Raw genomic sequence first — 15,051 nt, 5'->3', positions numbered from 1 at the left:
GTTACGGTCACTGTTATTGTCGCCTCGGCCTTTAACGTTTAGTGGGTTCTCCTCAGACCCCGGAGTCGCGCTAACGTTAACGTTTAATTTAACAGCAGAGCTGGATTATCAAGCCAAAGCCGCAGCGACACCACGGGCTTCGGCTCCTCGTCCTCGAAGCTCGTCTCACCCTTTACTGAGACTTTGTCCCCGCAAGCGTCGCAGCTGAACGGTGCTTTCCCGAGGCTAGCTGAGGCTAGCTGCTAGCCGCCTGCAGCTAGCCTGGCTGCCAAGAACAGCTGGCCAGACAACAGCGGCTTCCTTTCCTTTATCCCACAAGCTCCCCGAGACTCACCTGCTTCCCTCGGACGAGGACGGCGAACCGTGCGAGTAAGGAGCGCTGGGACGGGACTGGTCCCCTGTTCCGGACTTGAGTCGCCTTTTAGTCTTGATGGTGATGGACCTTCGGTCCGCGGAGCATCCAGCGTGTTTGGAGAGCAGCTGCGCACTGAGGTGCTGGAGCGGAGCCTGGTCCCGTCCCGGGGACTGCAAGTGTGCAGAGCCCCGCTCCAGAAGCAGAAACGCTGAATAAGAGTTCACACTTCTCATATCCAGATTTATCTACAACAGTGCAGATGGAAAGAGTTTTGTCCTTGTTGCACTGCAGCACCAACACACCAAATTATCCCTCTTGTTGAAAATTCTTTAGAGGAAATACTTGAAAATAAACTCAGTCATAAATATACTAACAAATATGTAAATAAATAAGCCATTTTCTGATGTGTTCATTGTTTACCACTGGCCACACGGGGGCAGTACGACCACTAGACAGTAAATGGAATATTTGATCTCATTTATGACACAATTTCCCTCTGTTGAAGGCAAATGTGGCTTCATAAAGTTTTATGAGGACTGTGTCCAATATTCATTTATTTCGGTGACTGCTGAAGGCCTGATCTGTTATGGGATGCTTGTTTGAGTGTTCCCACCTTTAGTCCTTTGCATGGCCCGTGGGTCCGACTTTATGTGGTACAACACTTAACATTTTGAATTGGAATCATAACACAAAACTTGTTTCACGTTACGAGCAAAATGGGTGCACAATAGAACGCAACAGAAATGTTTAATGGTTTTAACGGGCTGCTTTTCAGACAAACTGTCTAATTGATGCACATGTTAATTTAGCCACCTGGATCCATTTCCATGAAGAATTAAACATCTAAGATTTCTGTTGACTGCTGATTTTCCTGAAGTCATCAAGATGAAAAATCAGCATATTCTCATGACATTTGGTCCTTCCCTTGTTTCTGAATAGTCCTAAGTAAGTAAGAAACCTGACCTATAAAATTAGCAAATATCTGCGGATTGTAAAATATAAACCATTAAAGATTCCAAGAAATGGCCACCATTACTGTCAGTTCTGCTGCTCAAATTCAACTTTCTTTCAATGATATGTGTCCCTCAGTGCTGGTAACGATTCCTCACATTAAGAAATGATCACTTGGGCATCGTGGATCACAAAAGCCGACACCAGCACAACCCTACGTACAGATGTCCTAAATGCGTTGTCGTTTCCTGCACTGAAATGATTCGAATGAAAACAAAATGTTTTGTCCTCCACAGCTACGGCTGATCAGTATTTTATACATAAAATCTGTTCAACTGAAAAGAATTGATTTCCTCTGCGCAGAAATAAAATGCTGACTGACTTTCTGTTAACAGATTATGTAAATAAAAGCGTCACAGCCACAAGAGTAAAAGTGTGAAATCATGAAGAATTCTAGATCTTTTTCATGGTAATTTCACATATGGAAAAAAATCTATTTGATTCAACACCTGTCGGTTTTCCAACCCATCAGGCGCTGATGCGGCATGCGTTAAACCACAAATGTAACTGAAATATTATACAGTTACTGCATTAAAATCGGCTGAGGTTACAGATTAAATGCTCGTGTGTTTACGTTTGAATCAGAGCAACATTATCCATCCAATACAATAGTTGACATACTATTTACAGGAGTGAATTTAAACATAATACTGTACATCCCCCAATGTCCATGCGGACACTCTTGATCAGGGAGCGCAGCAGAAGGCAGCAGTCGCGGTGGTCACATTAAAAACTGCATCGCCTTTATGACAAGCGCGGCTCTCCTCGCGGTGTGGTCTGGGATTTGTAGTTTCCAGCGAACAGAGCACGGCCGCGCGGCAGCGGCCTCCGCCGGAGCGGAACTACAGTTCCCTCAGAGCTCCTCGGAGGTGTTAGTTGTCAATATGGCTGTTGTCAGACAGACAAAGCGGAGAGGCAAATAATTCGCCTCTGATTAGAAATCCTTGGGAAGGGGTCGGACGGGGCACAGTCGTCTTATTGCTTTGTCGGTCGGCTGCAGTGAAACACGCAGCGGCTCTTCACTACATTTCTCAAGTTAAATGGTTAAGTGGGCGATTTGAAGCGAGGTAAGCCTTGTTCTTAGCCACCTACAAGACGGAAAGTAATGTTGAATAATATCAAATGTGCGTTAGCCAGCATCGGCGGCTAACGTCAGCTAACATTAGAATCAGTGTGGGCACCGCTAGCTTGTGGTGCTAATAACGCTCAGTGCTACAGAAATAGCATGTGAAGTTGCGGATCGTCCTCTGCGATGCCTTTGGGCTGTTGTCAGCGCACAATCAGTGACAGTTGTAACTTATTGGAGCTAGTGGGAGCGATCCAAGGATGGAGCTGGCTAATCTGATATCACCCCAGCCTCAGAAACATTTGCTAGCCTTAGCTCTTGGGCAAAGGGCGTGAAAGCTCGCATCACCTGCCTGCAGTGTGGAGAAGAGCGACTTATTTGGAGCCCACTGCAGGCCCTGTTGGCTGCAAAGAGACGCGTCTAGGAGGGGGCAAAGCCACGTTTCGGATCAGTTTTAGGATACTTCTTAAAAACTTCCAGCGAGACGGGGGTTTGGTGCCAGCATTTATGCAACGGCAGCCGCTGAGATTTATAGGATGTCTTCCTCTCATCCACGAGTTTTCCACAGGAGCTGAAGTAGTTTAGAGCGTTTCACCGATGACCAGGGCAAAATAACTTGTGTTGTGTGAGTTGTGGGCAAAGTGAAGTTTGCTCAACCATCCTCCAAACACACACCTGCTTTTTTGCCTTTTGCCGCCATAGAAAGCGACAAATGAGCCCATCCTCAACTTTTTCCTGCTTTTCTGCCCTGTCTGTTAACCTGAGGGACTGAACAGTGGGCCACTGTAGGACATTAAGTCAGTCCCGTGCAAAGATTAACCCCAACTGGGTTTTAACCAGTTCAAATGGCTCCAGCCAAAGTGGGGAGTTGGGAACAGAATCTGTAATGATTTCAAATGCTTGGAATAGGAAGAAATCAGAGAATGCTTGTCGGAGTACATCTATGTGGAATGTGGCATGTTTTAGCCGCTTTCCTCATGAATTCTTTATATTGCGTAGCGCCTCTGCTTTGGGTAAATGCGTCTGAAATGTCTGCAGCGTTACTACCATCTTCGGTTTCTACATTATAAGTTAATAACGGTGCTTTGCTTGCAAGACATTTGCGCTTTTTCCCACCGTCCTGTTCGCAGCTTCCACTGTCACTGATGTAGAACAATGCCAGTGACCCCTTTTAAACCATTTATCATATCAGCATAGGTTGAGCTGGCAGGCAAGATGGAAAATCTGCCGCAGTCTGATTCTAGTTGCATTGATTTTGAGCCCAGCAAATTGCTTATGAAAAACATAGAGCGTGGGTGGTGTGCAGAGCCGGGGATATAATGTAGCTCTTAAAGAACGGCAGTCAGAATGTTAAGATAGCATCAGCTGTCAAGGTGACTCTGGCACTCTGCGTGTGTTGCCTGCCGCTTCCCAAAAATAGCAGATTTTTTTTAATGCCCTGCCCCTCCCTTTCTTTTTCTTTCACACTTCTGTCTCACTCTTGTCTTCTTTTTTTCTCCCTTGTCTTCATACTTGCTGCCTATTTCCTTGTCTTTCCTCCTCTCCCAGCCCCCTTTTGCTTCACCATTCTAATGCTTATTCACAACCGCTCGCTCGTCTTTTACATCCTCCTCATTTTCTCCCCAGCTGCAATTGCATTCCTTTACACTCTTTTCCTACTTAATCCTCTCCATTCTTCCTTATCTCCCTGACTCTGCTCCTTCTGTTCTACATCTCTCTTTCCCTCTTCCCATTTTCCCCCTGGATCTGGAGTATCCACTTGTCTTTTCGAACCCCCACCCCTCCATGTTCCCTCGCTCCCTCCTCCTCCTCACAAACTGTCTATCTTGTCTCTTGTCCAGCAGCAGGATGTCTGACTTCAGCGAGGAGCCGCGCTTCACCATCGAGCAGATAGATCTGCTGCAGCGGCTGCGTCGCACCGGTATGACCAAGCAGGAGATCCTGCACGCGCTTGACACTCTGGACCGGCTGGACCGGGAGCACGGTGACAAGTTTGGCCATCGAACCTCTTCTTCCTCGTCCTCATTGTCCTACGGCGCCGGTGGGGCAAACAACACCTCTGCCTCCAATGCTACTACATCACTCAACAGCACCACCTCTGCCTCGGCGGCCGCCACCTCCTCCGCGTCCTGCAACGGCAACAACAGCTCCGAGGGCAACGCCGCCGATCACTTGGCGGCACCCGCCGCGTCTTCCACGACTTCCAAAATCTCCACCGCCACACAGACGCAGTTTGGCAGCGGAGGACTTTCACCATCCCCCGGCAACAACTACGACACGTCCCCGCCTCCGGGGCCTCCGCCGCCATCAGCCATCCTGCCCTCGCCGGTTTCTCTTGTGGCGCTGTCCCAGAACGGCCGGGACAGCCTGGCGGCCACGCCGAACGGGAAGCTGTCCCCGCCAAGGTACCCAGTGAACAGTTCGGCCGCGGCGCGAGCGTTTGGGTTTGAAGCCGCAGAAGAAGACCTGGACATCGACGACAAGGTGGAGGAGCTGATGAGGTCAGTGGTGTGGAGGCGAAAGACTCGAGAAGCATTTTAGGATCTCAGCTCTGACCCACGGTGTTCTGACAAAATAATAGATACAGTCTGGGATGGTGGCAGTCAGGTTCTCTCAGCTGAATCCACTAAAGATCCCTCTCCAAACAATGCAAATAGCTTTTGATCAAAAGCCCCATGGCTTATTGTAGCAGCCATTGGCTCATTGTCTTCATAATGAGGTGCCAGAGCTGAAATTAGCTGTGGGAAAATTAATACAGTCACAGGGAAAATCGCTGCATTGCGTTGACTTCAAAAAGAAAACTCTTCTTGAAACAGCACTCGGGGGGAAAAAGCAGTGGCTCCAGTGTTTGTCCTGGATCTGCTGGACGTCTCGGGGTATGAGACACCTTATTGTGGTGATGATTATGATTCCATCAAATCAAATGAGCAAACTCTGACTCAGGAAAAGTTTTCCGCACCAGGACGTGACAGTTGTGGAGGAAGAATGAGAACGGATCTGTCAGAGACCGCTGATGGTTGCTGGTTTAATTCCTTCAGCTGGCCCGTGGTACCCTCACTGCGGCCGCTGCTCGTCGGTCGCGTTCCGTTGTGGAAAATTGTTTCAATGCTTTACCGTTCCAGCAAAACGTCGTCCGTTTCTTTTGTCCCCACTGTTGTTGGCAGTGAGTGCACTGGTTAATGGGCAGTAGTGGACAGGGGACACGATGACGGCCCCCGACTCGTCGATGTGCTTTTCAAAATAGATATTTAATATTTGTGTGTTAACCTGGGTGGTCGGTGGCTGCCGTTGACTTCAGTGTTCTAGACTAAACGCCAGCTCCAGGCTGACAGCAGCCGGCTGAAAAGTCGCTGCAGACCTACTTCAAGTTGAATAAATTGCTATTTTTGTGTGTGTTATCTACTAACTATCGTAGTGAGACCAGATCGGGACGTTTGTCCTGCAGGGACGGAGGTCCACAAGTGTATTCAGGGGTTCTGAAGAAGAAGATTTTCCCACCATAAGGGAAGTTATTGGTAAAGCCGCGGGGTTGGAGAAGGCTTGTGGACGGACGGATGGACGTGTTCACCTATTAAAGGGGCAGATAAAATGACACGGTAACAGTGGTATTTGGATTAAATTCACACATTGGGTCGCTGCCGTGGCTGTGCTGGTCTATTATTGGCTGTGTTGTTGTTAGACGCCTCTTGTCTCCCCTCAACACTGGCGGCAGAAATAGACATTGAGCGTCCAGGCTAAAAGTCCTGATTCTGCATCGTCCTCAGAAAGCCTGGCAGGTGAAAAAGTGGTAAAAGGCTCATGTAGAGCTCTGCAGCGTCTGGCTCTTTAGGACCGCAGGGGCATAATATGTGTTTTTCAGTTTGCCGCTGATCCAGGCATCCTTTTGAGTCTCCCCTCTTTAAGCGCACATTTCCGTCTCTGCAGGGGTCCGGCCTCGGAGCTGGCATCCAGCTCATCGCCCGCCCTCTTCCGCCTCGGTCTCGCACAGCCGCTCGCGCTATATTGATTGTCGATAAAAGCAGCATTTTTTTGTGCTCTAATTTTAGCCGCTGGTTGAGGAGGGCGATTGTGGACGTCAAGAGTCTGATGCAGTCGAGTTTCACGTCTTCTGACCGTCTCTCCCACCCGTGCCTCGAGGGTTTAGGCTCTCGCATTGCTACCAAAACTGTGACGCTGTACCTGGGAGAGGAAGACGGTCACATGCTTGCTGCTGCGCGATTCCTGATGCAACTGTCTGTTCTCGTATATGCATAAGGGAAGGTACCGGGCTGGGATCCAGCGGGTAGGCTGGGTACACTGGGTGACACATGTTCACTCAAGACCGTCAATTAGTGCAAGTCTCTGCCTGTTTTCCTTTCAGCTGCAGTCTGAGACGGTGGAAACGTGTCGGCTTGATACATATATATAATATGGATTAGCTGACTGTGGCTGAATCCATTTAAATCTGCACAGCCTTGGTCTTTGTGTTGCTCTGAAATGTGCTGCTGATTACACGGGAGCCCTGGAGCAAAGAACAATGCATCGATAGTGCTGTCAAAATGCAGCACAGACAAAAAAAAACCCCATCAGAGCTGTGATTTTTGTACTTTTCCACATGAGTAAGTACAGTCCTGAAACAGATTTGATTAGCTGATAAGAGGTGCAAAGAGTTCCACAGCACACCAGCAGCGATGATGAGCGCCGATGTTGCGGAGACGATGGTGCGGGAGCAATTAAAACATGTAAATCCATGTAAATGCTGCCATTTTCAGGCTCAGGGCTTTTTAATATTCTTCCATTTTGCCCCATTGAATCCAATAAAAAGCCTCTTTGAGAGGATCTCGGGGTGTATGTGTGTGTCGCGTGAGTGGTGCATTCCTCTGTTTGTCTGCAGGAGGGACAGCAGTATGGTGAAAGAGGAAATCAAAGCCTTCCTGGGGAACAGGAGGATCTCTCAGGCAGTGGTGGCACAGGTCACTGGTGAGTGGACACACACTCGGGGCTACATTGTTGATTTAACAACGCAAATGGCTTTGACATGAGTGTCTTTTGGTTTGTAAAACTGAAGCCTGTCTGCTACTTAAGAGTTGAAGGAGCCACAATTAGCCCAAAGGACGGCCTGCTGTCCAAGCACAAGTGGTTGGAATCTTTGCTTCACTTCTCAGGGTGGAAGACTTTGTTGCTTCCATTTTTCTCAAGCTCGTGTATGAATTGTTAGGAACACTTTGTAATTCGTTGAGTGGCTGTTTTCCAGGGATCAGCCAGAGCAGGATCTCCCACTGGCTGCTGCAGCATGGCTCCGACCTGAGCGAGCAGAAGAAGAGGGCCTTCTACCGCTGGTACACGCTGGAGAAAACCACCCCAGGTAGCTGGAGGTCCAGAAGGCCTTTGCTCTCCCTTTTTCACAGCAGCTTGTTTGAGTGGACTGAGAGGACGAATGCTAATGCCTGGAAGCTAACGCCAGACTGTTGTTAGCCGTGTTTCCGCAGGGTGGCATCCACACAACGATGGGCTTCTGTTTGAAATCATTTATTTGGCCTTCAGCTGTGATCCTCTTTATGTTGTACCGTTGGTGTTTAAATGGCTGACTCAGCGTTAATCATATTTCACGTGCTACAGGGCCGTCATATGTGCAATCTGTCTGTCCGTCTGCGTCTCCCTCACTCCTCCTCCACTCGTACTCGAGGCGTGACTTTAGTAGAGACGCTTTCTGAGCTCGTTATTCATTCTAGATGATTTACAATTGAACTGATCCACAGGTGATGCGACACGAGTTCTATTAAACACATCTGGTTGCTGCCATCCTCTCCCAGTGGCTGCAGCTTTCAGCCAGGAGAAGATGTTGTCAGGTGGCGTCTAACCGTCACACAGCACCCCCCAGTTAGCAGGTCGGTAGTTCTGGCCAGTCACCAACCATCTTCTCCCGGCGCCATCTGCCCTCCTACTCCAGAGCCAACAAGAGGCTCTCGGCTGCCTCCCCAACCTCCGTCCAGCTGTCTCCCTCTTCCTTCTTGCTGTCCTCAGAGCTGGAAGCAGTTCCCACGTAGACTGCTGGGAAACCTGCAGCCCACCTGAACTGGGAAGAAGCAGGTCCCTGCATTGTTGGACCAGGTGCTGGTATGTGGTGGGTTTCTTCTGAGACCCTCTCTCTATGGGGCCCAGGATGACCTCCAGCAGGCCGTGTCGGGCCCCAGCTGCATGACCGTGCTGTCTTCATTGGCTGGCTGACTGGATGAGTCCTGCGGTGGATCCGCCCTGAGACGACGGGAGAGATGGGCCACTGATGCTTCCCGTCTGGGAAAACGTTGTTTCTCGTAGGCGTTGCTGCTGGCTCATGGTGGCGGCTCAGTCCTCAGCTCCTCCGTCAGGAGCCCAGTCTGTTGCACAACCTCACACTGGAACTGTAAATGGTTAACAGTGTAAACGGCGCCTGCATCGGACACGTGCACCGTGTCAACCTCCAGCCAGACAGCAGCCCCCCCCCCGCCCCCCCGAGGCTTCGCTTGTCCTCTGCGGCATGTTCCTCGATGGCGTGCTGCCAGCAGCTGCTATTTCTGTCCAGAGCGGGTCGGTCCAGCTGGGCTCAGCTCTGCACACGGGCCTCCATCACCGCTGCAGAGGAAACCCGCTGCTCCTTCAGCCGACAGGCCGGCGGGCGCAAGGTGACGCTGCGCAGGGCGCCGCCTTCTGCGCCTGCTGTTCATCCCTGCGGTCCAGTCTGATGTGGCTGCTCCAGTTCCATTCTGGGTCTTGGGGGGGGGGTTATACAACGCAGGGTTCTGTCTGGACCAGCTCCGTCCGTCCATTTGCACTCAACATTGACCTTTTCTGACACAAGGTGCCACCCTGAATATGCGGCCGGCGCCGTTGCCCATGGAGGAGATGGAGTGGCGGCAGACCCCGCCCCCGATCGCCACGGCCCCCGGAACCTTCCGGCTGCGTCGAGGAAGCCGCTTCACTTGGAGAAAAGAGTGTTTGGCCGTGATGGAGAGGTGAGCTGGGAGGGAGGATGGGCCCGTTTCATAACTTTTCTTATTTCCACACGGATTTAAACAGATGAGTCTCGATATTGGCTCTGTGCCAGCACGCACGCACACACGCTACTAAACCGTTGACACTGCGCTGCTATTTATAGCTACTTCAACGACAACCAGTACCCAGACGAGGCCAAACGGGAGGAAATAGCAAACGCCTGCAACGCTGTGATTCAGAAACCAGGTAAAATCAGACTTTACCGTTACCGTAATGTCCGATTCTGACCCAGAATAGAAGCCCGGCAGCACCGGCGCCACCTCCTGTCTCATTTTGCCGCATCTTCATTGGGCCCTGGTGGTTTTGTTGCATGAGGATTATTCCGAGGCAGCGAGAGTCATTACCGAGAGCAGAAAACGCCGATAGAGCAAATCTGTCGGGTGGAGGTTACCGTGACGTCAGGTCGGTTCATTTCATTTGTCGCCTTCTTTAGGGAAGAAGCTGTCCGACCTGGAGCGGGTCACCTCGCTCAAGGTCTATAACTGGTTCGCCAACCGCCGCAAAGAGATCAAGAGACGGGCCAACATTGGTAACGTATAGCCGCCATCTTGGCCGTTCCGTGGGGATATCCGAGTCATAAAGCAGACGATTATTAACCGCTGACAGGACACAGAGGCGAGACAGAGGCGCCTCATGCCTTTATGGAGACAGAGGTGCCTCACGCCTTTATGGAGACAGAGGCGCCTCACGCCTTTTAGTGGAGTGAAGGTTCCAGCGGCGGCGTTCAATCGACTGTGTAAAATCAACACAATGCCGATTTTTCCTGCCTTTTTTCGCCACTTTCTTCTTTTGTTTATCACATTTACCTTTCTAATTCTTACACCTTCTTTGCTTTGGGAGGGGGGGGGGGGTCACAGGCTGCTTCTTTGGACGTCAGAACCAATTTAGCTCAGCCGCCTCACACCCTCCTCCCGAACCTGCGGTTGGAGTTAGCGTTGGTAATAAAGCGCAAAGGGAAGCGTTCATCATTTGCCATAAATCTAATAATCCATACTCTTCCTCCAAGAAGCCACAATCCTGGAGAGTCATGGGATAGACGTTCAGAGCCCAGGAGGACACTCCAACAGTGACGACATTGACGGAAACGACTTCTCAGAGCAGGTAGAGAGAAATTATAGATCCCAAAAGACAATTAAAAGCAGATTTAATGTTCCAGTCGGGGCTGTAGATGACAGGGCGGATTAAAGAGTTTTATGTTGCCCTGCCTCGCCGTTGCCCCGCCCCTCTATTGAGGATGCGCTCCCACCAGTTGATCAGGACTGAACCGGTCTGAGTGGATATTTAACTGTCTGTTAGCTGGTTTATTGATTGCTCCTCTCAACCTCAGGCATGCGATCTGCCCTATTTTGACAAGAGACCTCTCAGCCGACCTTTTGGCCTTTACCGTCTGGAGCCCACCTCCCCGACACAGGTACGGTGTGGTCGTGGTTCTTCTGGGCCGTAGACACGAGTGTCTTCCTTCTGTCTGAACCTTTGTCCCTCCCACGTGTCAGGATGACAGCGCGGTGCACAGCGAGCACCAGGACCCCATCTCTCTGGCTGTGGAGATGGCCGCCGTCAACCACTCCATCCTGGCCCTGTCCAGAACCGGGGGGGTCCCCAACGACATCAAGACCGAATCCCTGGAGGACGAATGAGCAGCCGGAGGGATGGAGGGAGGGAGGAGAGGGGAAACGGTGGGGACCGGCGGCTGGAAGACGGTTCTTCTTAGTAAACCTCACCCTGTCCCACAGCCTCCCCGTGTAAAGAGCGGTTAGCCTCCCCCCTCCCCTCCCGTCCCGTCCCGTCCCGTCCCGTCCCCTCCCCCTCATGTTGACACTCGTGCCAGAGGTGGGTCTCTGCACTTGTGCGATCTTCAGAAGAAATTACATGTGTTCACGCCCAGAATGCTCCCAGGAACTCAGACTCTGTCAGGATACCTCTAGTCTCCCCTCCCCCGCCTCTCCTTTACACCCCCCCCCCCTCCTCCTCCTCCTCCCCAGCCTGGTCATCTGAGCCGATCCTCAGTCTGTTTCACCTCCGCATCAACCTCAGAAATGTAACGTGTACTGTATATAGGATAATGATATGGTTCTCATGGGTCACACTCCCACCTCATGGTGTGCTCCCTACATAACCCTCAAAGATTGACCTCTTCTTTATCGTGCAATCGACCGGCAGTGCGGCGCCCCCGAACTGTCGTCACTTTGGTCTAGATTTAGCATTCCTCTGTGCTGTGGCTTTTGTTCCTTCTGTAAAACTGCTGTTGGGACAGAAATGGTCTAAAGTATTCACAAATAAAAGTAGCCTTAACTCCATACACACAAACTACAACCATTAACTTTTACAATATTCAGCAGGTTTTTTTTTATATTTTTCCTGTCGTCCTCGCCAAAGCAGTCAACTAAAATCCAACAGCAGTTCATTTCCACTCTTCCCTCTTTTGTTTTCACACCAAAAACTAGACGTCTATTCAGTTTTGCCTTCGTGTTCTGCTTCCCAGTGGCACTGTCATTAAATAATTGCGGTTAATGGAACCCGGTGTAGGTCAACGGTGATAATCAAGTCAGCTAAAGCTAACTGTTAATGAAACAGGCCCATCCATGCCAAAGGAAAAGATGCTAACAACAAAAAGTGAAGATAAGTGGGGAAATCGTGGTGGAAAAAGTGATTTCTGCTATTTGGCGCGCATTAAGCCACGAAAACTTCAGTGACGGTAAAATCATCTGTATAAGCAGCAACATATAATGAAAAAATATCACTCGAAGCTGCTATTTATTACTTGTTCTGTGACGCTGCCTCTTTGTAAGAGCCTAAAGAATGTGCTACCAGAAGATTTTTAATCTCTGCGGTATCAGATTACACCCAGTACATACTGGCAATACTGGGTTAGAATCTTAGAATCTCCAGGCCATTTTTTTAAATCTTTTTAAGCTAGCCTCAAGGGTAAAAAGCACCACTTTGAAGAAAGTCAAAACCCATGTCTAAAGTGGTGATGTGGGAAATAACTTACTCACTCTGTTTGGTCCAGGTTCCACTTCTCCAAACCATCTTCAACCAAAGGTAAAGGTCCTGTTGGTAGAGGCTGCAGACTGTTTTCAAAATTCCAAGTGATAGTGTTGATGACACTCGTGACCCATAATGTGATAGCAAACCGTTAGCTTAGCGACGAGCATTGTGTGCAAGATGGCAAATTGGCCCCAAGAACCAAAATGAATGCCAAGGTGATTATCTTGAAGAATTTGTGACTATCTCCAATCTCTAAAAAATGCTATAAAATGAGATGGGGAAATGGCAAATGAATGAGTGTCAATACAGAGATTATCACCTCGGTTGAAACGGTCTTCCATGCTGTTTCTGGGTCAGTTCCTCGCACCCTAATCCTGCTCCAGGATCTTGAGAAACCAAACCCAAATGGTAGCTTTTGAAAGGACCATTGCCTTCGCGATGGTTTCGGAGAACTGTGGAGGGTTCTGTCCAGCAGCTTGTCCGTAAATCCTAAACGAAGGAGTGGAATTTGGATCGTGGCGACGGACCCGTTGACGGTTTCTCGGGATTCTGCTGCCTCAGAACGGCTCCAGCCCTGGGCCCCAAGTAGTCAAACTATTTAAATCTTTTGCTTCTGTGTGTACAAAGCTGCAGATAAGACTCAGTACTAAGGCCTGTGTTTTAAAAAGGGTTGAAAGATTTAAAAAAAAGTATGTATTTATACTCTTTTCTTTTTTTAAAATAATGTACAAAAAAATGACATGTTTTTAAAATGAAACATGCTTTTATTGTTAAATTAATCATGCTTTTTACTTTACTACATCATTTAAAGTGTTTTTTTTTGTTTCCATCTTATTGGATCATCCCTTGTTTGAGCGAAACAGTCCCACCCCGGGTGTCTGGGCTAGTTGGCTAATTTGAGGAAGACGAGCGACGAAGCACCTTAAAACTAAGAATGGGGGCTGAGGCCGTGCCAACTCTTTAAATGTAAAAGTTAATACTTAACTTAGAAAAATGGTTTTGAAAATGACAATTACTTAAGTGACAAAGACAGTGCCAAGACCAAAGGGAGTTCCTGATTGAATCATAGCAAACGTGTAGAGGAAATATTATGTTTGGATATGTGAAGCAACAAAAATGTACTAAGCACAGATTGTATGTTGAGTAAAAGTGCCCCTCCTGGCCCCCCCAGCCAGAGGTGTGACACAACATTGTGGTGGAGGTCGAGCACCAGAGTGCTGATCCAGATTCTTCTTTCTTTGCCTTAGTGTTTAAGCGCCGCCGCGGCCCCACGACCACCTGCCAATCAGTGTTTGGCGTGTGCGTTTCTGCTCCACACACGTGCAAGGAAGGAAGGAGCGAACCGTCGCCTGTTCGCGAGATTTGAGTAACTGGCGGGAGATTAGCGGCGTACGCAGCTGGTGTCACACTGGTTCCTCCCAGTAGAGAAACGCCAGTACATCGTCCCAGTATAGGTCACAGACGCGAACGCTGTCACATCGAGCTCTAAAACTGTTTCCGTTTGCCATTACTGTATTGCCCATTTCACAATTTAGTGCCTTTTTTGGACAGTAGACTGTTCTGTAATTAAGATGTAGAATATATACATTTTTTGTACAGTTTCTTTGTTCATTTTTTAACTTGTGTTTATTTTAGTATGATATATATAATGTACAAGAGAATAAAGATATATCAATCAGACTTGTGCTTTTATTTTGGTGGTTCCCAAACACACATTCGTGAATGCAGAGTGACATTTATTCATTAAAACCATTCATTATTCTTTTTTTTCACTTTAAATAAGACGGTCAAAAGATGTAGTGGCTAAAATCTGACACGTACAAAAGTCCCTCGTGTCCTTTCAAAACAAAAGCGTCCCATTTGATTCGTTCCAAACCGGCTCGTGAAAACTAAAAACTGGCACTTGATGGCAGCGTGACCTGTGCTCCAGCCTGACCCTCCGGCTTGGAAACAGCTGCTCTTTGGCAGAAAACTCTTGTTTTTGAACAGAATTGAAACTGCCGAGCCGAATCTCCAGCTGCCAGCCCACTGGCGGCACTGGTTTTGGTGGTTGATGACTGGAAGGCGCGTTTGCTGAACAGCGGTCACAAGATTTCAAGGCACAACAATAAAACTGTCCAATCAGACACGTGTCTCGCGTATTATAAATAAAGTAAAAAGCAGAGCTGCTGGAGCGGTGAGGAGAGCAAAGCCTCCCATTCAAGATGAAACCAGTCACATTTGGAGTTAAAACTTAAATATTGTGATTCTGCAAGTCTCCATCATTACCTGGCAGGTGAGTCTGATCCCAAATCAAAGATCAACGTGCGCTCATCGGGCCTTTTGGAGCCCTCACGTGTTCCAGGACTTGCGGTTCTCTCCTCGGCCACGATGGCTCGACCCGCCACCGCCTTCACCCTTGGCCAGGGCCGTCAGGGCCGCCAGGTTGGGGCTCGATCCAGACAGGTTGGCGCTGCGCCGCTTCTGCTGCTGCTGCTGGCGGCGGCGCTTGGCGCCCCCCCGACTCACCCTGTTCGGCCTCACCAGCACGCCGTAACCGGGGTTACAGTGGAAGTAGTGCTTGCCACCTACTGAGCCGTCGTTTTTTCCTGAAGACAAATTCAGAGGGTTTGTGAACCGG

General features: G+C 49.2%; 3 protein-coding genes across 9 annotated transcripts in view; 1 reads left to right on the top strand and 2 right to left on the bottom strand.

Moving 5' to 3' along the window:
• disp1 (dispatched homolog 1 (Drosophila)) overlaps positions 1-711 on the bottom strand; it is a 49,973-nt gene extending 49,262 nt beyond the window's left edge. The window contains exon 1 of the mRNA XM_057016415.1: positions 335-711. The gene's annotated coding sequence lies outside the window, so the exon portion shown is untranslated. The remainder of the gene's footprint in view (positions 1-334) is intronic.
• A 1,444-nt stretch (positions 712-2,155) lies between these two features.
• On the top strand, positions 2,156-14,111 carry hmbox1b (homeobox containing 1 b). Of its 3 annotated transcripts, none has more exons than XM_057016091.1 (10): positions 2,156-2,433; positions 4,274-4,933; positions 7,306-7,391; positions 7,666-7,776; positions 9,250-9,403; positions 9,547-9,629; positions 9,877-9,972; positions 10,450-10,544; positions 10,771-10,854; positions 10,937-14,111. In XM_057016091.1, exons 2-10 carry the CDS (start codon positions 4,281-4,283, stop codon positions 11,078-11,080), a joined length of 1,506 nt encoding a protein of 501 aa, XP_056872071.1. In that variant the 5' UTR covers positions 2,156-2,433; positions 4,274-4,280; the 3' UTR covers positions 11,081-14,111. The 3 variants fall into 3 exon arrangements, with proteins under 3 accessions (XP_056872071.1, XP_056872072.1, XP_056872070.1); XM_057016092.1 differs by having other exon boundaries at positions 2,211-2,433; positions 4,277-4,933; positions 10,453-10,544; XM_057016090.1 differs by having other exon boundaries at positions 2,211-2,433; positions 4,277-4,933.
• Positions 14,107-15,051, bottom strand: part of LOC130515683 (kinesin-like protein KIF13B) — a 21,064-nt gene continuing 20,119 nt past the window's right edge. For all 5 annotated transcript variants that reach the window (XM_057016083.1, XM_057016085.1, XM_057016086.1 and 2 more), the window contains one exon: positions 14,107-15,019. In XM_057016083.1, coding sequence (XP_056872063.1) covers positions 14,763-15,019 — 257 coding nt within the window. In that variant the 3' untranslated portion in view covers positions 14,107-14,762. The remainder of the gene's footprint in view (positions 15,020-15,051) is intronic.

This window comes from Takifugu flavidus, chromosome 19 (genome assembly GCF_003711565.1).
Source record: "Takifugu flavidus isolate HTHZ2018 chromosome 19, ASM371156v2, whole genome shotgun sequence".
Classification (NCBI taxonomy): Eukaryota; Metazoa; Chordata; class Actinopteri; order Tetraodontiformes; family Tetraodontidae; genus Takifugu; species Takifugu flavidus.
This window is presented reverse-complemented; position numbering and strand designations above follow the sequence as displayed.